At 49.6% G+C, this 21,859-nt stretch overlaps 2 protein-coding genes across 2 annotated transcripts; one reads left to right on the top strand and one right to left on the bottom strand.

Moving 5' to 3' along the window:
- Positions 1-161: 161 nt before the first annotated feature.
- On the top strand, positions 162-4,519 carry C5H6orf136 (chromosome 5 C6orf136 homolog). Its single transcript, XM_012736344.2, is given in 9 exon segments — positions 162-429; positions 432-511; positions 513-563; positions 565-939; positions 1,690-2,091; positions 2,383-2,471; positions 2,646-2,846; positions 4,052-4,121; positions 4,207-4,519. Coding segments are annotated over 9 exon segments (1,467 nt in total). The 5' UTR covers positions 162-344; the 3' UTR covers positions 4,321-4,519.
- Positions 4,520-4,560: 41 nt separating this feature from the next.
- DHX16 (DEAH-box helicase 16) lies at positions 4,561-21,027 on the bottom strand. Its single transcript, XM_012736328.2, has 20 exons — positions 20,572-21,027; positions 19,165-19,412; positions 18,914-19,076; positions 18,544-18,600; positions 14,776-15,030; positions 14,310-14,513; positions 14,040-14,231; positions 12,925-13,035; positions 12,635-12,750; positions 10,881-11,091; positions 10,585-10,683; positions 10,319-10,471; positions 8,588-8,728; positions 8,225-8,387; positions 8,014-8,132; positions 7,832-7,899; positions 6,666-6,828; positions 6,409-6,570; positions 5,944-6,117; positions 4,561-4,777 (listed from the first exon to the last, which is right to left on the bottom strand). The coding sequence occupies exons 1-20, from the start codon at positions 20,776-20,778 to the stop codon at positions 4,649-4,651; spliced, it is 3,135 nt and encodes a 1,044-aa protein (XP_012591782.1). The 5' UTR covers positions 20,779-21,027; the 3' UTR covers positions 4,561-4,648.
- Positions 21,028-21,859: the final 832 nt, after the last annotated feature.

The raw sequence follows: 21,859 nt of genomic DNA, 5'->3' as shown, positions 1-21,859 counted from the left end.
ACCCCTCACTCTCGGTGCACCCGGTTCAGCCCCATCTTCGCTCAGCTTTTTGCGGAAATGCCTCAGGTGCGAGCGCGGTGTTTGGGGTGCTAATTTACTGCGCAAGCGCTGTGAGGCAGCCTTCGCTCCGGCATGCGCAGGCGCACTTACGCCAGACCGAGCGCCTCAGCAGGCTCCTGGAGCCCGCAGTGCGCAAGCGCGCAACATCTCCGTTTCCCTCCCCTCAGCCCCTTATCCCCCCTCCTTTCCCCTTCACGAAGCGGGCTCCGGGGCGCGCTCACTCCTCTGAGGAGGCCGGAGGCCGGAGGCCGGACTCGGGAGGCGTTCTCTACTCCTGGAAGATCATGTACCAGCCCAGCCGGGGGGCGGCTCGGCGTCTCGGCCCCTGCCTCCGGGCCTACCAGGCTCGACCCCAGGTGAGCGCAGAGCGGGAGGGGGCGGGGAGAGACCCTCCTCAGAGCCGCTGCGTGGGGCGGAGCGCGCGCCGGCTTCCGCGCAGGCGCAGTGACACCCCACCGCCCCTGCGCACCTGTACCTCCCGGCGCATGGGCTGGCTAGGGGTCGGCGGGGGCGGGAAGGCGGCGCTGCCCGGCCTGGCGCGCGGTTCTCCCAGGTTTGAAGGCGGGCAGGCGGGGTCCAGGCCGGGGCCGCGGGGCGCGTCCGTGTTGCACCCTGGTCTCTGCGTTACCTGTGCCTGGAGGTGATTTGAAGGGCAGGGACGGAGAGATTCGCAGCCCGGCCTCGGCGCTGCCCGGGAGTTCCCCAGCCCAGACCAGACCCACAGGCCGTGCTCCGCAGCGCGTGCATCCTGCACCGGGCGAGCGGTCCTGGCAGGAGGGCCGGCCCGAGAGGACCCGGTTCGGGCCCCTGCGCCTGGGCTGGCAAGATGGCCAAGCCCCCAGCAGAGATGGCGCCCCTGGGACACCGTCGGGGACCGAGGTACCCGAGCGGCCCGCCGGCCCTCCCCCGAGTGAGACCCCCCGGGGGTTCCTTGGGAGCTGAGGGGTTGGGTCAGGCCTGACTTTGGGTGACCTCCCCTCCTCGCAGTTTCAACGTCGGTAAACCAGGGAGAATGAGGTCCAACCTTTAATAGTCTCCTGGGGTTGTGCCTGTCATTAGAGGAGCCCGAAATGATAATTGCTTCCATTTATGTTCCACTTTACAGGTCGCTACGTTTTATTTACATTCATTGCCTCATACAGCCCTCATTTATAGAAAAGTGAGACATAGGGAATTCGAGTGCCTAAGGTTATGGGACAGAATTGGAACTCGAATTCCTAGCTTCAACTGCATATTCTTTTCTCTGTACATTTGCCTCACACTTAATTGTGATTATAGGCCACATTTTGCCCACAGCAAGACCAGTTATTCATTAGTTCATTAATTACATATGTATTCTTATATGATTTTTGCTGTAAGAGGGGTGAAACTGCCCCCAGTGTTGGAATTGTAAACAAATGTATAAGTGTTTGCTAGTATTTGGGGGAGGTACTGGTACTTTTGTCATATAAAACTGTTTCCTCTTGTTTTCAGTAGCAATGGAGGTGAATCCATTCCTTTTTCCCCTCTAGTAATTCCATCTCTCCAGTCAGGAGTAGGTGGGATTGGGAGCCTGTTGATGAGCATCCAAGGGATGTAGGGTCATTAGGCATCTGGATTCTTATCTTTTTCCCTTTTCTCCCTCCTTAGGACCAGCTTTCTCCACGGACTCTACCATTCCCGCTCCTTTGGCCTCACTCCACGACAACCACTTCCCCATCTCCTCTTCTTCTCTGGTCTCCCCCACCCCTGTGCCCTCCCAGCCTGCGACTTCCCCCGGCTCCCATACTACCTCTCCCACAGGTCCAGGCCCTCAGCTCACCATGGGTGGTTCTCCTTCCAGGAAAGGGGGAGAATGGACCAGGACCTGAGTTGCACACTGGCTGCCTAGATGGGCTTAGGAGCCTTTTTGAGGGACCTCCCTGCCCCTATCCTGGGGCTTTGATACCTTTCAAAGCCCCTGGAACTGCCCACCCTTCCCCTGCCACCCCATCAGGAGATCCTAGTATGGAGGAACACCTCGCTGTCATGTATGAGAGACTGAGACAAGAAGTAAGTCATTACAAAAGTGGCCTTTGTCTACAGTGGAAAGGAATGTGGGTCATCCTTAGAAATAGGGGCTTAGTCAACTGGATTCTTTTTTAGAACCTTGAGACAGGCACAGAAATGTTATAAACATTTTCCTGAGGAAATAGTACTCCTCAGTTTGGGTTAAGGGAGGTTAAACATGGGATAAAATAACTTTTAACTCAGAAGGGAGTTAACTTGGCCTTAAAAATAGAAAACTGAGAAATAGATCATCTTTTTTTCCCCACTGACTTTATGCCTTCTTCTTCCACCTAGCTTCCCAACCTTTTCCTTTACTCCCACGACTACACTCTCTATTCCTTGGATGTGGAATTCATCAATGAGATCTTGAACATTCGTACCAAGTGAGAATTGGGGCATGGGTAGGGTCTTGGGGAGAAAAGGGCCCAATACTATACACTTGCCCTGGAGAAGGTCACAGGCTACTTCTCATAACTGTTCCTCATTCCTTGGACAGAAGCCAGTTTGGTTTTCTGATTCTGCCATCTTGAGATTTCTTTCCCATCCCTTCTTCTCAGGGGCCGGACATGGTACATTCTGTCGCTGACCCTCTGCCGTTTCCTGGCCTGGAACTATTTTGCACAACTTCGTTTGGAGATTCTACAGCTGACCCGCCACCCGGAGAACTGGACCCTGCAAGCCCGCTGGCGGCTCGTAGGGCTGCCCATCCACATGCTCTTTCTGCGTTTCTATAGGCGTGACAAGGATGAGCTTTACCGGTAAGAAAGAAGTGAGAGGCCAGGCTGGTGGCTCACGCCTGTAATCCTAGCACTCTGGGAGGCCAAGGCGGGAGGATTGTTTGAGCTCAGGAGTTCGAGACCAGCCTGAGCAGGAGCGAGACTCCGTCTCTACTAAAAATAGAAATAAATTAGCTGGACAACTAAAAATATATAGAGAAAAATTTAGCCAGTCGTGGTAGCACGTGCCTGTAGTCCCAGCTACTCGGGAGGCTGAGGCAGGAGGATTGCTTGAGCCCAGGAGTTTGAGGTTGCTGTGAGCTAGGCTGATGCCATGGCACTTTAACCCAGGCTACAGAGTGAGACTCTGTCTCAAAAAAAAAAAAAAAAAAATTACAGCACTCTAGTTGCTACCAGCTGCCTGATCTCTTTCCCTTAGCCTCTCACCAGTCTTTATTCATTCATCAATCTCAAAAGATGGCCAGTTTTAAGAAGTCCCCTTATATAAGGATGTTATATTGTAGGACACTCCAGAATACTACAAAGACAGAGGAATGTAAGCATGTTTCAAATGAGTGATTGCTTGTGTAGTATAGCATGGAGAACAATAAAAGTGCTTATTTAAAAAAAAAAAGAAGTGCTTGAGGACAGGGATCTTATTTTAATGTAATTTACATTAATATTATAAAAATAATAGGGACATTAAGTATATTAGGAAACCTCTGATCTTCAGTTTCTACATATACAGTACCTGACACATGGTAGGTACTCAAATACTTACGCAACAAATGAAAATTCCTGTCTCATAAGTTAAGCCTCCCAACCTGGTAAATTTTTGCCTGGGAGTAGAATCTTAAGAAATTGTTTGGCTTGTCCTCAAACATCATATATAAGGATTTAAACCAGCAGTTCCCAAACTTTGCTGCACAGTGGAATCACCTAAGGATCTTTAAAAAATATTGGTGCCGGGGGAGGGGGGGAATGGGCATTTATTGAAACCTTAAAATCTGTACCCCCATAATATGCTGAAATAAAAAAACAACAACAAAAAACAAACAAACAAAATATATTGGTGCCTGACATTCTGATTTAATTGTGACAAGGCACAACCTGAGCACTGAAATTTTTAAAAGCTCCCCAGGTGATCTAATATGTAGCAAAGTTTAGAACTACTAGTTTAAACAAAAGTTTGAATTAAGCTTTCGGACCAGTCACCTTTTCCCTCAGTAAGCCTCTCCCTTTTCCAGGACCTATGATGCCTATTCTACCTTCTACCTGAATTCCAGTGGCCTGATTTGTCGCCATCGCCTAGACAAAGTGAGTCCTAAGTAGGGCTGGGTGGGTTGAAGGGTAGAATATCTGTATGCTCCCCCTCAACTGGCATTAACCTCTCTCCCTGCAGCTGATGCCTTCACACTCACCTCCAACGCCCGTGAAGAAGCTGCTAGTGGGAGCCCTAGTGGCCTTGGGGTTGTCAGAGCCAGAACCCAACTTACACCTGTGTTCCAAGGCCTAATCTTTGGCCTTGGAGTGGAGGCAGCACTGAAGACTATGCTACGCACAAGAGAAGGAGGTGGAGGCGGTCAAGAATGTCAGGAGCCAGCTTCCTCTCCTCTTCTCTCTCCTTCCTTTCTTTCCATCTTATGCTGTGTAAAGCTGCTGTGTAATTTAACTTGTTGTAAATAATAAAGTTTAAGTGATCATATGAGACAGAATTTCATGTCACTTTCTCTGTATCCCTTAAGTTCTCACAAGCTTTATTCCAAAAATAATTTTATTTACTAGATATTAAATGTATGGACAGAAAAGGAGCTGGTGTCTGGTTCCACTTATATCCCCATCTCTTACCCCAGCTCTTCCCGGGTCTTGCCTATTTTTTTTGGCATTTTCTTAGAATGAGGATCTTCTAGCTCCTTGGCCTTATAATAATGGGGAGCCACCTCCAGAAGCCAACTGCTCTCAATCTCCAATACCTAGAAGGAGAGAGAAAAGATCAGTAGGGTTCCCTTCTTTCCAACCCATATTTGTGTGGTTAAAAGTTTTTCCCCTCTGACTGCAGGGCTGGGCAAGAGGTACCTGACTCTATTATATGCCCAAAGGCAGACACACCTCTGTATATTATTCAAGATCCCAAGTAACCTATCCCCAAGAAAAACCTGGAATGGGCCAGGCACAGTGGCTCACGCCTGTAATCCTAGCACTCTGGGAGGCTGAGGCAGGCGGATTGCTCAAGGTCAAGAGTTTGAAACCAGCCTGAGCAAGAGCAAGACCCTGTCTCTACTATAAATAGAAAGAAATTAATAGGCCAACTAATATATATAGAAAAAAATCAGCCGGGCATGATGGCACGTGCCTGTAGTCCCAGCTACTCGGGAGGCTAAGGCAGGAGGATTGCTTGAGCCCAGGAGTTTGAGGTTGCTGTGAGCTAGGCTGACGCCATGGCACACTAGCCTGGGCAACAAAGTGAGACTTTGTCTCAGAAAAAAAAGAAAAGAAAAACCTGGAATGGAAAGATTAAAGTACACTCTCTCTGCTTTGTTCACCATTATAACCCTAGCACTTAAAACATTGAGACAGTAGGCATTCAGATATTTATTGAACGAAATATAGAGTTCTCAGATTTTTTTTTTTTTTTTTTTTGAGACAGAGTCTCGCTTTGTTGCCCAGGCTAGAATGAGTGCCGTGGCGTCAGCCTAGCTCACAGCAACCTCAAACTCCTGGGCTCAAGCAATCCTGCCTCAGCCTCCCAGTGGCTGGGACTACAGGCATGCGCCACCATGCCCGGCTAATTTTTTCTATATATGTTATTTGGTCAATTAATTTCTTTCTATTTATACTAGAGACGGGGTCTCGCTCTTGCTCAGGCTGGTTTCGAACTCCTGACCTCGAGCAATCCGCCCACCTCGGCCTCCCAGAGTGCTAGGATTACAGGCGTGAGCCACCGCGCCTGGCCAGTTTTCAGATCTTGAAAGATGCTGAGACAGCTGTTAGAAAGGATGCCTTTCTATTTTATCCTACCTTAAACTAATGTATTTCCCTTTTTCTGTGCCAGTCCCAGCAACCTGAAACTGGGTTCTGAGCCTGCCAGCACACATCTCCCCATGTAACCACCTGCCTGAGCAGGGGATGGTCTCCTCACCTGTCTCATGAACTCTTTGGTGGTCAAGACAAGTTCGTGGTAAAGCAGCCAGCGTGGCTGTTGCTCAAAGAGGGAGGAGTTGGGATGAATGAACACTGTCTGCTGCTGTTTCACTGTTCGGTAGCCACTACGAGTCAGCCGTGCTGTGTGGTAAAAGTAACCAGCAGTGATGGCCTAAGGAGCAGGCAGAAAAGACAATCAATGGGAAAGGCACACATCTGGGGACCTCAGTGCTCACTATCTTTTTAGTTCAGGCTTCTGGAGAACTGGAGAGGTGAGGAAAGCATGAAGAACCCACTGAGAATACACCTTCAGTGGTCTGGAGAAGAGCAAGCCCTGGGAGAACACATCCTACATAGGGGACGAGGGTATGTTTTCAGGCTGGAGGAACTGCTGCAAGACCCCAGAGAAGCTTGCTCCTCGGGAGGTACTGAGTGGAGAGCAACAGACTGAAGAAATGCTGACCTTGCGTACACGGATATAGTCCCCCTGGCAGGAACTGAGACCAACTTCCACACGTTCCAAGAGCCCCTCCAGCTGTTCCCGCACATCCCGGGCTCGGCGCATGGATCTGAACTGCACAAAGTTCTCGTAGCACCACTGTGAAGAGTAACCACTCTCAGCCCACTGTGAAGAGGGTTAAAAAGAAAGTTGGGGTTAAGTATAAGTAGCACTAAAGTACCCCAAGTCTCCCTCATTCCCACTCACCCAAGCCTAATGACCTGTGTGTAAACGTTTAGCAGAACCAGGTGGTCACCACCAGGGAGGAAGAAGTTGACACGAGCATTGTCTGCATGGACAACCTTGTCCTTGGGTCGGTAGAAGATGGAGTTGTTGACAGACAGCATGGCAGCCACTGTCAGGATCTCCTCTGAACAGCTGTACCTAGGACAGGAAGGGAAAAGCATGAAAGTTGAAAGCAAGACATGTAAGACAGACACGGTGGGGAACAGTGATCACTGTGTGATGTTCCCTCATGTGGGGAAGGCCAGTTGACACAGTGGCTACAAATTAGCCAGAAGATAGATTTAGGTGGCAGCAGCAGCTTGGAGGTCACAGGAGTGGGGGCTGTAGATGGAACAGTTACACAGGAAAGACATCTATGGAGATGGGGAGGAAGCACTGGGGACTTCTGAGAGCTCTGCCATAGGAAGGTGTGTACTGAGTGCATCAGGAGATCTCTGACCTCAACCACAGCAGAGGAATGGCATCAAAAGGTGGTCCCTCCACAGTTACATCTAAATGTTCTAGTCTGAAACCTTAGGAATGAGTAAGGTTCCTAACTCAGCAACCCTCCCATATGGCAAATCATCCACTTTCATTCATTTTGCTCTGTTTATAAATCTTGCCCATTTAATAACATTAAGACTAGGATTGAGGCCGGGCACGGTGGCTCACGCCTGTAATCCTAGCTCTCTGGGAGGCCAAGGCGGGAGGATCATTTGAGCCCAGGAGTTTGAGACCAGCCTGAGCAAGAGCGAGACTCCGTCTCTACTAACAATAGAAAGACATTAATTGGCCGACTAAAAAAAATATATAGAAAAAATTAGCCAGGCATAGTGGCGCATGCCTGTAGTCCCAGCTACTCTGGAGGCTGAAGCAGGAGGATGGCTGGAGCCCAGGAGTTTGAGGTTGCTGTGAGCTAGGCTGACGCCATAGCACTCTAGCCCAGGCTACAGAGACTCTGTCTCAAAAAAAAAAAAAAAAGGATAGATCGAGTGTCTCATTGAACCTTGTGGGCCTCAAAGGGGGGCAATCAGAGTTCTCTAATAACTTATTTTTTGTTAAAGAGTAATATGGAGAGAAAAAGAGAAAGAGATAAAGATGGCCGCAGAGACAGAGGATGCAGTGTGTGTGCTGGGGGCCCAGGAGGGGTGGGAGGGCTTACTTCTCAGAGGCCAAGATCATTTTGGACAGCATGGGGTCCACGGGCAGCTCTGCCATCTTTCGACCAGACTAAGGAGAGAAGAGAGAGAAAGTTGAAGCCAGTCCTCCTTTGGGTTTCCCTCCACCCTGGAGCTACCCTGACCCCATCAACCTGCCCTGGCCCATGCTGTACCCCCACCTCACCGTGGTGAGCTCCCCAAGGTGGTTGAGGGCTCCCAAAGCATACAGCTGCTCCAAAGCCAACAGCAGGGTCTCATATGGAGGAGGATCCAGGAAATCAAAGTGCATTAGGTCATGGATCCCTAGAGAAAAGTGTAGGGATAAAATAGAGCCCCTTTACAAGGACCAGGCCCACCTCCCTGCTCTCTCAGGAGGACTCAGATAGCCCAAACACCTAAGCTCTTGAGCAGCAACACGACATTGCCCAGGCTGGTCCTCTGGATCTCAGGCACCGTGGTTTCCTCGAGTTCATGCTGATAGGCCCAGGCAGTATACAGGCGGAAGCACTTCCCTGCAGCCACCCGACCTGCCCGGCCAGCTCGCTGATTGGCTGAGGCCTGGGAGACAGGAGAGTAGGCTGGCTGACAATTTGGTCAGGGAAAAGAGAAAGGGCAGTAAAGTTCTTATGCAAGAACTCTGGGAGGATGCGAACTGCTTATCCATCGTCTCCTAAGAAGCCCCCATCCCGCTTCCGAGTTGGACCTTCCGTGTTGGGACAGTTCCACCTCCCGCCAGCCCCATGGAGATCCAGGCCTACCTTGCTGCAGGGTGTGACTGTGAGTGATTCCATGCCTGTGCGGGGGTTGTAGCTCTTCTGCTTACAGAACCCTGGGTCCAGCACGTAAATGATGCCCTCAATGGTGAGCGATGTCTCGGCGATGTTTGTTGCCACAACCACCTGAGTGAGAGAATGTGGGGTCACCCAGAGGCCCTGCCCACATAGTTACCCAGGAAAAAGTGATGTTGGAAAGTTAGGAATAGAGTAGCAGGTGCAGTAAGGGGCAGGAGCTGAGGGAATTGTATCCGAGTCACGAGTAGGGGACAGGCAAGAAGACAGGTGAGAGAGAAGTGGGGGTGGGAGTCAGTAGGAACACAATGAGGAGAGGAAATTGAGAAGAGGATTTAGGGTATTTTCAGAGACGGGAAATGAGGGTATCCAGGTTCCTGCCCCCATTTTCCCTGCCACCACTTTCACATTCATCTTCACACACTGCTTCCTGCAATAGCCTCCTAACGAGTGTCCTTGCTTCTACCTCTAGCCCCCATCACTCAGCATCTAGAAGAGGCTTTTTAAAATGTAAACCTGTGCCATCACTCTCTATCTATCCTTCAATGGCTTCCTATCCTATTTTAGAATTCAATCCATGCCCCTTAAAGGCCTGATCACCCTGCCCCTGGCTGCCTTTCTAACCTCACCTCCTAGCACTCCACCTGCTCCCCGCTCCTCCCGCACCTGCTGCTCCTTGCTCCTAAGGGCATGCCTCGCTCCCCACGTTCTTTGCATCAGCTGTTCCCTCTGCCTGGTGGCCTCCCTCACCGGGTTCAGGGCTCTGCTCCACTTTCATCTCACTGGAGAGGCCTTCCCTACCTGCCAAGGAAAACACCTTCCTGCTTTCCTCACCCCCACCCTCCAGAGTCAGTTTCCATTTTCCTATGCTGCTTCATATCCAACATCAGCTTTTCAGAGCACTGGCTACAAATCGATGTTATGTGTCCACTGTCTCCTCCCATTAGACTGCAAATTTGTTACGCTAGGGGTTTGTTTTGTTCATCACTGTGTCATCAGCCCTTCGAACAGTACCTGGCTCACAGGAGGAATTCATTAAATATTTGTTGCATGAAAATCCTGCTCAAAATCCTTTGATTGCCACTTAACTGTCTAAAGTCCAAACTTTTTCTCCTGCCATCAAAGACCCTCCCCAGTCTCAGTCCAAAGTTGTTTGCAGCCTTGTCTCCCACTATCATCATATGAACCCCCCCACAAAGCCTACTAGCTCACACACTGACCTCAAACACACCTTCGGCCTTCCTCTGATATCACCCCAGCCAGCCATTTTTCTTTTTTTTTTCTGAGACAGAGTCTCACTCTGTTGCCTGGGCTACAGTGCCGTGGCATCAGCCTTGCTCACAGCAACCTCAAACCCCTGAGATCAAGCGGCGATCCTTCTGCCTCAGCCTCCCAAGTAGCTGGGACTACAGGCATGCGCCACCATGCCCAGCTAATTTTTTCTGTTATTTTCAGTTTTCCAGCTAATTTCTTTCTATTTTTTTTTTTAGTAGAGATGAGATCTCACTCTTGCTCAGGCTGGTTTTGAACTCCTGAGCTCAAACAATCCTCCTGCCTCGGCCTCCCAGTGTCCCAGCTGTTTTTCTTAAAGGCCCATATGACATCCCACCTCTTGGCACAGCAAGGGCTTCCCTTCTCCACTGTATCTCTACAATGCTTACTTTCCAGATCATGCAAAGAGTATGGGTTTCTCCAACTGACCTTTCGTGCCCCAGGGGGTGTGGGCTGGAAGATGCGAGCCTGCATGTCAGAGGGCAGGTTGGCATAGATGGGCAGCACCAGGAGCTCCCGGATCTTGGAGCCCAGGCGGCGGCAGCGATCCTGGAGCATCTCACAGGCAGCCTCAATCTCCTCCTGGATTCAGGGTGAGGAAGCAACAGGGTCCCAGAGTCACAGAAAGGCAGCCGATAAGCCAGCTCAATTTTCCCCTGGGATATATTATCTTCCCTCCCCACCATGTCAGGCACCTGTCCCGTCAGGAAAACCAGGATATCCCCGGGGGGCTGGGTTACATGGATCTGCAGCACAGACACAACACAGGCTTCCAAGTAGTCAGCCTCCGGAGCCTAGGAAGCAGGAAGAGATGGGGTCACAGTAGGGCCACTTGCTTGGGCAAACATTTCCTCTTCTCCCAGCTCAACATATGCTTTATCCCAGGTCCCCTTCGCACTTTCCATTCCACCCTTCCCTTCTTGGAACAACCCCCTCCAAACGCCCCAGCTTCTATTACTCAGAATTAAGCCCATCCTCCCTGAAGGGGCACCTTAGTATAGAAGATATCCACTGGAAACCTGCGCCCAGGGATTCGAAACACAGGGGCGTCATCAAAGAAAGTGGAAAAGCGGGCAGTGTCCAGTGTGGCTGAAGCCACCAGGACCTTGAGCTCAGGTCGGAAGCGAGCAACATCCTTGATTAATCCAAAGAGAATGTCTGTGTGCAGGGTCCGTTCATGAGCCTCATCCACCATCACCACGCTGTGGAAGGAAAGGGGGTAGCAATGAGAGGAGCGCTGGGCAACGCAGGGCCCGACACCAGGGTTCCCTGGATGAGAGGGGAGGGATGGAAGCAAAGAACTCAAGAATAAATATTTGGGGGGCTGAAGGAGCTCTAAGGAGAAGCCAACAATCGCAGTTACATAAGACCAACAGAAAGTTAAAGGCGGCCAGGGTCTGTAGCCTGTCACAGCCTCGCAGACAGGAGTAGCCAAGATGAAGAGGCTGGAAGCTGAGGCCAGGACAAGTCAGACATCCCCTCTCGTTCAGAGTTAAGAGTTTGGTTAGAGTCAGCAGCTGCTCTTATTGGAAAAAACAGAAGGATGGGCCGGGCTTGGTGGCTCACGCCTGTAATCCTAGCACTCTGGGAGGCCGAGGTGGGCGGATTGTTCAAGGTCAGGAGTTCAAAACCAGCCTGAGCAAGAGCGAGACCCCGTCTCTACTATAAATAGAAAGAAATTAATTGGCCAAATAATACATCTAGAAAAAATTAGCCGGGCATGGTGGCACATGCCTGTAGTCCCAGCTACTCGGGAGGCTGAGGCAGGAGGATCGCTTGAGCCCAGGAGTTTGAGGTTGCTGTGAGCTAGGCTGATGCCACGGCACTCACTCTAGCCTGGCCAACAAAGTGAGACTGTCTCAAAAAAAAAAAAAAAAAAAAACAGAAGGATGTTTTTGTTTGTTTGTTTAGAGACAAGGTTTCACTCTGTTGCCCAGGCAGAAGTGGAGTGGCATAATCATAGTTCACTGCAGCCTTGAACTCTTGGCTCAAGCCATCCTACCAGCTCAGCCTCCAGAGGAGTAGCTGAGACTGCAAATGGCCATCACCATACCCAGCTAATTTTTTGTAGAGAGGGCTCTCGCTTTGCTGCCTAGGCTGGTCTTGAATTCCCAGCCTCAAGCAATCCCCCTACCTTGGCCTCTCAAATCTACAATCTCTTCTACCCTCCAGCCCCATCTCCATGGTACACTGAAGTCAGTTCTAGGACAGTGTGAACCACAAGCATCAAGAACTAGTACGTTAATCATGGCCGGGTGTGGTGGCTCACGCCTGTAATCCTAACACTCTGGGAGGCCGAGGCGGGCGGAACACATGAGATCAGGAGTTCGAAACCAGCCTGAGCAGGAGGGAGACCCCATCTCTACTATAAATAGAAAGAAATTAATTGACCAACTAAAAATATATATACAAAAAATTAGCCGGGCATGGTGGCGCGTGCCTCTAGTCCCAGCTACTCGGGAGGCTGAGGCAGCAGGATTGCTTGAGCTCAGGAGATTGAGGTTGCTGTGAGCTAGGCTGACGCCACGGCACTCACTCTAGCCTGGGCAACACAGTGAAACTCTGTCTCAAAAAGAAAAACTAGTACATTAATCAGAAGAAATCAGCCTCACTGGATGGGTGGGAAGAAAGGAAAGAAAGGTCTCCGGATTAAAGGAGACACAGGAAGGCACTGGAGGGGAGCGGGGCAGCAGAACAGGATGAGAAGGTGGGCAGCTCTCCAGCAAGATGAGGCCGTGTCCATACCTGTAACTCGCAAGGTCAGGCTCAGAGAGGAACTCCCGGAGAAGCATCCCATCTGTCATGTAACGGAGGACAGTTCGCTCTGACGTGCAGTCCTCAAAGCGGATGCTGTAGCCAACCTGGTCACGGAGGCCATTAGTGACTGAGAGTGGGCTGGTGTTCCCAGAAGGGAACTTGGGGTAAGGCGAAACAGGGCAGCGCCCAGACCTGTGCTGTGGGGCCCTGAGGGCAATGGGGACTGAGTCCCAGACTCTAAGGGCTCCCTGCACCTCTCAGTTCCCCAGAGATCTCACCTCATTCCCAAGCTTCACACTCATCTCCCGGGCCACTCGGGCAGCCACACTCATGGCCGCCACTCTCCGGGGCTGGGTGCAGGCAATCTTCATACCCTTCTTTGTGTAACCCTGAATGACAAGGAAAAAGAGTTTTTTTCTCTTTGCTAAATATGCCCCTTGGGGCCCACCTGCAATTCAAAGAAAGAAGTTGTAAAAGCCAGACAGGGCAGGAGGAAGGAAGGGAAGAAACAGAAGCTAAAATCCAGAAAAGAAGAAGGGCAGACACATGGGATGACAGACAGGCCCTCAAAGTGGGTTCTAATCCAGCCCTGGGTAGTCAAGTTCAGGCCTCTGCTATATTTGAGCTGGAAAAAGACAGATCAGCTGAGGCAGACCCAGAAGCAGTGGTGAACAAGAGAAGGTGAAAAAGCCGGAAGACAGTCTTTTAACTCCTCATTCTTTGGAGGCTGCAGAGGGGAGGAGGCTGAGCTGGGTCAAAGTGTGGGGAGGTCCACATTATACACACACCCAACTCCACCTATCCTTCTACACGACCTTCCAACCTGAACATACTCAACACCTACCAGGCATGGACACTATGACAGGAAGTGAGAAGAGAAATGTGAAAGGAGGCCGGGCGCAGTGACTCAAACCTGTAATCCTAGCACTCTGAGAGGCCAAGGCGGGCAGATTGCTCAAGGTCAGGAGTTCGAAACCAGCCTGAGCAAGAGTGAGACCCTGTCTCTACCAAAAAATAGAAAGAAATTAATTGGTCAACTAAAAAAAAAAAAAAAATATATATATAAAATTAGCCGGGCATGGTGGCACGTGCCTGTAGTCCCAGCTACTTGGGAGGCTGAGGCAGAAGGATCGCTTGAGCCTAGGAGTTGGAGGTTGCTGTGAGCTAGGCTGACGCCACGGCACTCACGCTAGCCTGGGCAAAAGAGTGAGACTCTGTCTCAAAAAAAAAAAAAAAGAAATGTGAAAGGAGTACAGACTTTATTCTCAAGAACCTCACAATTTAGTGGAAAAGACAGATAACCGACTACTCGAAATATGTAAAAAGAGCTCTGACAGGACTGTGTTCATCAATGCCTGGTGCTGAGCCAGGCTGGAGGGTGTGATGACTGTACCTCCTCAAAGAGATACTGTGGGATTTGGGTAGTCTTCCCCGAGCCTGTCTCGCCTTCGATGATGAGGACTTGATGATTAGCAATGGCCGCCAGGAGCTCCTCTCGGAATGGGAACACTGGGAGGCTGCGGCGGACGGCCTGGATGGACTCTTTCTGCTGAGCCTGGGTTGAAGCGGATGGAGCTGAGGGCTCCTAAGGAAAGGGAAGGAGGGTGTGAGCTGGCCAGCCAGCTTCAAGTCCTCCTCAGAACATCCCCAAGCTCTGTCTCACCTCGTCACCCTGGAGCTGAGCGGCCCGGACGAACTCGATGGTTTCCTCCTCCTCCAGCACCAGCTGATACTCGGGCTCCTGGGAGGCAGCATCTCGGGCCCCAAACTTCAGGGACGCTGCCCCCAGCCGGGCCTCCTCCCAGCGCCGCTGCTCCTCCCCCGGGGCGCCTGATTCCTCCTCCACTAGATCCACAGCTCGAGCTGGCTATGGAGAGAGGAGATCTGTGAAGACCTGAAGACAGACGATGCCCTCTCTGCCCGGCCCCCTCCCCCATCACTACCCCCTCACCCAGTGCCCACTGGGAAAGGCAAAGTAAGGAAGGAACCAGCCAAGATGTTGCCCAATTCCTTGAAGCCTTCCCTCCTCTCATCTTCTTTCTTTATTTTTTTCTTTTTTCTTTTCTTGGAAGATGGTCCAGAGTCTCATCTTGAGGACCAAGGCTAAAGCAGATGCCACTTCACCTCACCTGTCCTCGGGTCTCCTTGGGCATGTGGTAGCGATTGGTGGCCTCCAGCTTCTCCTGCTCCCCAGCGGCCCGGTACTCCCGGGCCAGATCCCGCACGCGTCGCTTATATTTGAGCTCCCTCTGTTCATGCCGGCTCAGCTCTACATCCCCAAAAAGGAACTCCTCATCAGCCAGCTCTGCCTCCAAGTCCTCAAGCTTCTCTCGTTCCCGCTTAGCCAGGTACTCTCGCCGGGATTTCTTCCGCAGCTCAGGGACCTGGGTCGGGAAGGGGCAGTCAAACCCTCATCTTGCTGGAACAGCAACCCCTTTCTCTGCCAAACCCTAGAGTGAGAAACTCCCTGACAAGCAGGTGTCAGAACCTAAATTCGTACCCCCCACCTTCCCTCTGCAATGTACAACCAGACCAGTGACGTGCCCCAGGCTGGGCCTCTTTGAATGCTACATGCTGACCACAAGCACTGGCTTCCAGCAGCAGAATTCAGCTAGAAGGTCCTTCTGGGCAGGGTCACTGTCTTTGTCAATATAGATATAGTAGGGCAAGTTTTCAATATTTTATATTTTACTCTTACTATTTTATTCAAACTAGTGGAAAAAGGGAAAACAAAAAGGCTGCTCTAGTATTTAGAAACATAGGTCTCAAACTGAAAACAATTCATACAAGGATAGAAGACCACTTAGGGTGCCAATAATAGGCAATCTTCAGCCCCAGTTAGATACCCCCAATCTTAAACTGAATGTAGTTTGGAGAAGGAGGGGAGACCTGATTATACATGAAAAGTTAGTGCTACAGCATCAGGGACTGTTCCTGTAACACAATTGTAGTCAGGAATGCTTACCTCTCTGGAACTGGCCTCTCCCTCCCATACTATGTGTCATTTGGCTCGTATGCATCTTGGTTTGTACACGTCTACCTTTGATACAGGCTTTTTAGGACCCATTGTAGATAACAGAATACTAGCAATATCCTTAAAGCATTCCCAGTTCTAACCACAATCCATTCCACTGTGGCAACATCATCTTCCCAATCTTCAGAGCAACCTCCTCTACTATAAGGGCAAAGCCCCACTGGTGCTCTACCCTTGGGGGTGCTGGTTCTATTTAGTTGCATGGCATTTTTTGTTTGTTCTGTGAAGACTTAAAGTAGAGTTTCTAATCTTTTTTTTTTTTTGGAGACAGAGTCTCACTCTGTTGCCCAGGCTACAGTGTCATGGCATCAGCCTAGTTCACAGCAACCTCCAACTCCTGGGCTCAAGTCATCCTCCTGCCTCAGCCTCCCGAGTAGCTGGGACTACAGGCATGTGCTTGTCTGTAGCTAATATTTGTCTATATATTTTTAGTTGTCCAGCTAATTTCTTTCTATTTTTTTTTTTTTTAGTAGAGACAGGGTCTCGCTCTTGCTCAGGCTGGTCTCGAACTCCTGAGCTCAAAGGATCCGCCCGCCTCGGCCTCCCAGAGGCCTAGGATTACAGGTGTGAGCCACCGCACCCAGCCTTCTAATCTTGACCAATCTGAGTACCACAAACATCCCTCAATGGGTGAGGCAGAGAGACTTTTTTTAAAAATGAGGAAAAAAATCAGAGCAATTTGAGCATTAAAAAGAATAATGAAGTGAGATCATAAAATATTAAAAAATAAAAATTCACGAGTCCAGTGTGACATACACACAAAGAAAAATGCGAAAAAACATCTTTGTCAGCAGTGAAAATAACTGTTACACCAAACTCCTTTAACTCTGAAAATTGGTAATTAAAAGGAAATAAAACACTTACGCTGATTTTTAAGAATTATAGCTTGCTGCTAAGTAAAAGCTCTTCTGTATATAAAAATGCTAGGCAAGAAATTTACAAGGAATAACGGAATCCAAAAATCACCATTTTGTAAGCCCCAACAAAATAACTGATTCGGGAAAGGACAAGCAGTGGCTGCTAAAACCATTAGATGAAAGGCCGATGGTAGAAAGGACAGCTATATTAACAAGTGCACAACGTGTTCCCTGATGTGACACAACGTGAAGTGCACATCCCTGCCCAAGACGTATTCCTGCCACAACTGTTTAATCTAAGTCTAGGCAGACTTTAGACCCAATTTCCACTTTAAAGGAAGCACAGGGAACAGAAGAACTTAACACCACACACGACAAGGATCAGGAAAATCCAAAATATAGGACACTGTCCAAGATGAGACAAAGAGAGATGGAAACAAACTCAGGAGGACCTAGTAACCTAACACAGGGCACGTACCTGACTGCATTCAGTTTAGAAAAAACAGTTATTAAAGATATTTTCAAGGCCAGGCGCAGTGGTTTACGCCTGTAATCTTAGCACTCTGGGAGGCCGAGGCTGGCGGATTGCTCAAGGTCAGGAGTTCAAAACCAGCCTGAGCAAGAGCGAGACCCCGTCTCTACTATAAATAGAAAGAAATTAATTGGCCACCTAATATATATAGAAAAAATTAGCTAGGCATGGTGGTGCATGCCTGTAGTCCCAGCTACTCGGGAGGCTGAGGCAGCAGGATTGCTTGAGCCCAGGAGTTTGAGGTTGCTGTGAGCTAGGCTGACACCATGGCTATCTAGCCTGGGCAACAAAGTGAGACTCTGTCTGAAAAAAAAAAACAAAAAAAACCACACAAAACAAAACAAAACAAAGATATTTTCAAGTAGTGGGATAAATTTTACTGTAGACAGGTCTTAGTTGATATACAAGAATTACTGTTCATCTTTTTGGGTAAGACAATGGCACTGTGGTTTTAGAGAGAATGGCTTTAATCTTAGTAGGTACATGCTAATGTATTTAGGAATAAAATGCCATGACACCTAAAACTCTTTTAAATGGTCCTTAAAAAAAACCCAACATTTATATAAACAATGCAAACACTACACACAGTATTAGCCATTTTTAAATCTGAATAGTGCATAAGAGTGTTCATTGTATCATTCTTTCAACTTTCCTATTTGTTTGAAATTTTTCATAATTGAAAAAGAAAAGAAAAATTAAATCCAGACAAATAAAAACACTACAACTGCACTGAGAGATGTCTCAAGTCTCTGACCATAGTCATTTTGCAGGGTGGGACATGAGATGAATTGATCAGGAGAGACTAGGTCAGGAAACACTAGGCTATTCTCAGAACTCTAACGACCTCAAAATTCTTTCCAGGAATTTAAGTGTGACTTCACTTGACAAAACCAGGCTTTTAGAAAACTGCCTACTCTACCTAGACTCACACCATAAAAAGCCCAGTTTATGAATTACCAGAGTTCTGTCCCCATCCAGTGAGAAGACCAACTCTGGAAACCACAGGGAGATCATAAAGCCACATAGGGGTGCAGGGATTAGGTGGTAGGAAGGAGACGGTGTGCCTAAACTGAATGGTCAGCACGCACCCATGCAGTGGGACAGCTGCACTGGCCCTGCCCTCCAGCCACACCCTTGACAACATTCCAGCTGCCTCACATCTCATTAAGTTTCAGGAAGAGGGAAAGTCGAAATCTCACTCAGTAATACACGGTGTGATTTGATCTTAAAGTAGAGAGTCAAGGAGGATTTGTTGGTAGCTTCTTTCCCTATACAGTTCAAGAGGGTTCCTTCTCTCAATAACTGTGTCTTCAGCTAGCTCCTACCAACCGAGCGCCCTCCCCCAGAGACCTGGCCATGCCATCAGCATCCCCACTGCACTGCCTCTGGATCCTTTCTCCTTGCACCTAACTGCTCCATCAGAAGGTCTTTCTTTTTGTCTTCTGATCTTGGCTTCCTGGAACCTGGGACTCACCATGGCTTTCCGGTCTTCCTCAGCCATCCTGAGGCGCTTCTGAGCCTCTTCATAAGCCTGGGAGAAAAGCAAGAGTGGAGAGGTATGAGGCCAAAGAGCCCCCACATACCAACAGCTGTTCCCCTCTAGACTCACAGGGATCATTCAGATGAACCCTAGCACAAAGAAATGTCCCCTATCAGGGAGGAATCTCTATGGCTGTGGGCATGAAAGAGAGGTGCCTTAGTTAGAAGACCAATGAGGTCCTCTCACCACAGAGATGAGCATAGCACTAGAGCATATCACTAGCCCCTTTTCTTCCCAGAGATCAATATCTCTGCAATCCCAGAGACCCTGGGGATTTACAGAACATCATGCTGCCCCCATGCACCTTCTTGTCTGACCGCTCCAGGACATTTCGAGTCCGATCCTTGTCCCGCTGCCGAACCCGCTCCGCAAAGGCATCGCGTTCCTCCAGGTCCTGAAGGCGCTCGCGCTCTGTCCGTTCCCACTCATCCTCCGACTCTGGCTTCTCTGTCTGCTGATTACTCACCCTGCAGCCCAGACCAGGGGATTAAATAAGGACATCCAGAGGTTTAGCATCTACCTGCCCCATCCTCCCTCACCCCGCTTCTGACTTACCCTGTCTTCCTCTTCCCTTTCTCAGAAGCTTCTTCCTCCTCTTCTTCCTCTTCCTCCTGGTGCTTTTTCCTGAGGTGTTTCCTTTTTCTACGCTTCTTCTGGAGGCTGCTCCCAGCTCTATCCACAGTCTCCTCACTGCTATCCTCACTGTCTTCCAGCAACTTATAAGATCGGTTCTTCTCCAGCAGGGCTCGGGCCTCTCGCTCTGCTGCCCGAGCTGGCTTTTCTACCACCACTTTCCGGGGTACCTATCAGTAGAGGAAAAGATAAGGGGGTCTGAGCAACTCCTGATCTCTGACCATCTATTTAGCCCTGTTCCTAACTTAAGGGGTTACTTGTTCTTAAACCAGCCTTCCGTTCTCTTTCTTCCCCATGGCCTCACTCCATATTCATCAGCCTGAATGGGCCCCCTCAGCTTCTAAGCTTCCTTTCAGTTATTCATTCAACAAACATTTACCAAAGTTTGTCCTGTGTGCCAGGTACTTGCTAGGTACTAGGATACAGGAATAAACAAAAAAGACAAAATTCCCTGCTTTCACAGAGCTTACATTCTTAAACTTGATTCTCAAATGCTCAGGCACTTTCCTACAGCTCTGTTCTTCCCAATGATTAAGTTATGCCTACACAAGGACTGACACACTACAAGGATTATTTTGCAATTTGACTGTGGATGTCACACGCCTGGCACTGCACAAGACTCCAGGGATACACTGGTGATGAGAATATAAAGTGCCTACCCTCACAGCATTTACGTTCTAACCTCTCACCAAGCACCATGTGGCATAGCCATACTAGGTTCTCTGCCATTCTCTGAACACTTTCACTCCGTCTGTATACTTACTAAGCACCTGTTCTGTGAGGAAGACAACTGTTAGGTAGGAAGAAAAATAAGGCAAGAGATGCACAGTCCTGTCCTCCAGCAGCTCACCTATTATAGCTTTCCTCCTCTGCCCTTCTCTATTGCAAATTACAGAGAATCTTTGGGCTTTCTTCTCCTGATCACTACCCCCCTACCTCTTCTGCCATACCACAGCATTTCCCACATATTTCACTATTCAAAGTGTGGTCCATGGACTGTCAGTATCACTCGAAAACTTGTTAGAAATGCAGAAGCTAAGATCTCTACCGAATCGGAATCCGCACTTTAACAAGGGCCCTGGATGAATCACATGCATGTTCAAGTTCGAGAAACACTGTTCTATAGCCATTCTCAGCGGATATCCTCCACCGAGGTGGACGTCCAGCACCTAGCACGGTACCTAGGCGACAACGGACAAAAGATAAATGCTTCCGAACTGCGCTTAACTCCCTGATGAACAGTTAGGCTAGTCTCGCCCGGACAAATGACAGAGCCCTTCCCCTTTGTCACACCCTCTCACGCCGAGCCCCGTCCCACCCTCGCGACACCTTGTTCCAGAGTCTCAGGGCGAAGTCGCGGGCCGGCCCGCTGAGGTCCAAGGTGTCGGTGTCTCGTAGGCGCTGCACGAACTCCTCGGCAGAGGCGCAGCGCTGGGCTGTACCGATCAGGAACTGAGCAACGTGCCGCTCGCTCAGCCCCAGCACCGAGTGCAGCTCGTCCTGCACCCAGCGCTCCAGGCCCGCCGGCGTCGCCATGGTGACCCACGCTCCCAGCTCCGGCCCTGCCGCGTCCGCAGCAGCCGCGCTGGCGGCTGGGTCGGTCAGAAGCTTGCAGCCCTCGGCCGGAGCCTTAGCTCCGCGAGGGAGCTGCCTCAGGGAGCTGCCTTAGGATGTGCGGGTTTGGCCTCTAACAGCCCAAAGCCGTTTTTCGTACCACGGAGCCCGGAAGCGCCTGCACTTTTCCAGCCCCAAAACTACGGTGGCCGAACGAGTTCAAACCTCGTGCCGGAGTAATGCATTTTTCTTCATTTCTACCCCTACCCAGTCTCTCTGGCGCCCCCTGATGGTCACTTCCGTGAGTGCTTCGCTCGCTTGTTCATCCAACGAAGAAATGAGCGCCCTAATGTGTGCTCATTCATTAGTTTCAGTCGCTGGGCATACAACAGAGAACAAACAAACGGACAAAACAAAGTCCGTTACCGAATTTACATCTGGGAGTGGCGGGAGACAAGATACATAATAAATGTTTTATTTTATTTATTTTTTTAGGCAGAGTCTCACTCTGTCGCCTGGGCTAGAGTGCCAGGGCGTCAGCCTCGCTCACAGCAACCTCAAACTCCTGGCCTCAAGTGATCTTTCTGCCTCAGCTTCCCGAGTAGCTGGGACTACAGGCATGCGCCACTATGCCTGACTAATTTTTTCTATATATTTTTAGTTGGCCAATTATTTTTTTATTTTATTTTATTTTTTTAGTAGAGACGGGGTCCTGCTCTTGCTCAGGCTGGTCTCGAACTCTTGACCTCAAGTTATCCTCCGGCCTCAGCCTCCCAGAGTGCTAGGTTTACAGGTGTGAGCCACCACGCCCGGCCCCAAGATACATAATAAATAGGTAAAATATGGAAGTTCTACAGAGCCAAAAATAATCTAAGGTGGGGAAGATGCAGATTCGATTTCAAATTGTCTATCAGAGAAGAACCTTTTTCAAGAAAGTGCACTTTTGTACATACTCACTAAATTTTGCAGCAGTTTCAGATTTACTACTCATGGCCCCTGAGTCTTGGAGTAAATGCCCCTGGATTAGCCATATGAGTTGTCCGTCATGCACTATCTACCTGAC

This window comes from Microcebus murinus, chromosome 5, assembly GCF_040939455.1.
Source record: "Microcebus murinus isolate Inina chromosome 5, M.murinus_Inina_mat1.0, whole genome shotgun sequence".
In the NCBI taxonomy this organism is placed as follows: domain Eukaryota; kingdom Metazoa; phylum Chordata; class Mammalia; order Primates; family Cheirogaleidae; genus Microcebus; species Microcebus murinus.
The sequence above is the reverse complement of the archived record's forward strand: the minus strand, read 5'-3'. Positions and strand labels throughout refer to the sequence as shown.

What these genes read in the sequence shown, in the direction of transcription:
- DHX16 (XM_012736328.2), bottom strand. Translation starts at nt 20,778, where the DNA reads ATGGCGACGCCGGCGGGCCTGGAGCGCTGGGTGCAGGACGAGCTGCAC. An exon ending in AAAGGGAAGAGGAAGACAGG is followed by an intron (nt 19,077 to 19,164) that starts GTAAGTCAGAAG and finishes TCTGGGCTGCAG; the next exon opens with GGTGAGTAATCAGCAGACAG. An exon ending in AGGAAGACCGGAAAGCCATG is followed by an intron (nt 15,031 to 18,543) that starts GTGAGTCCCAGG and finishes TTCCCGACCCAG; the next exon opens with GTCCCTGAGCTGCGGAAGAA.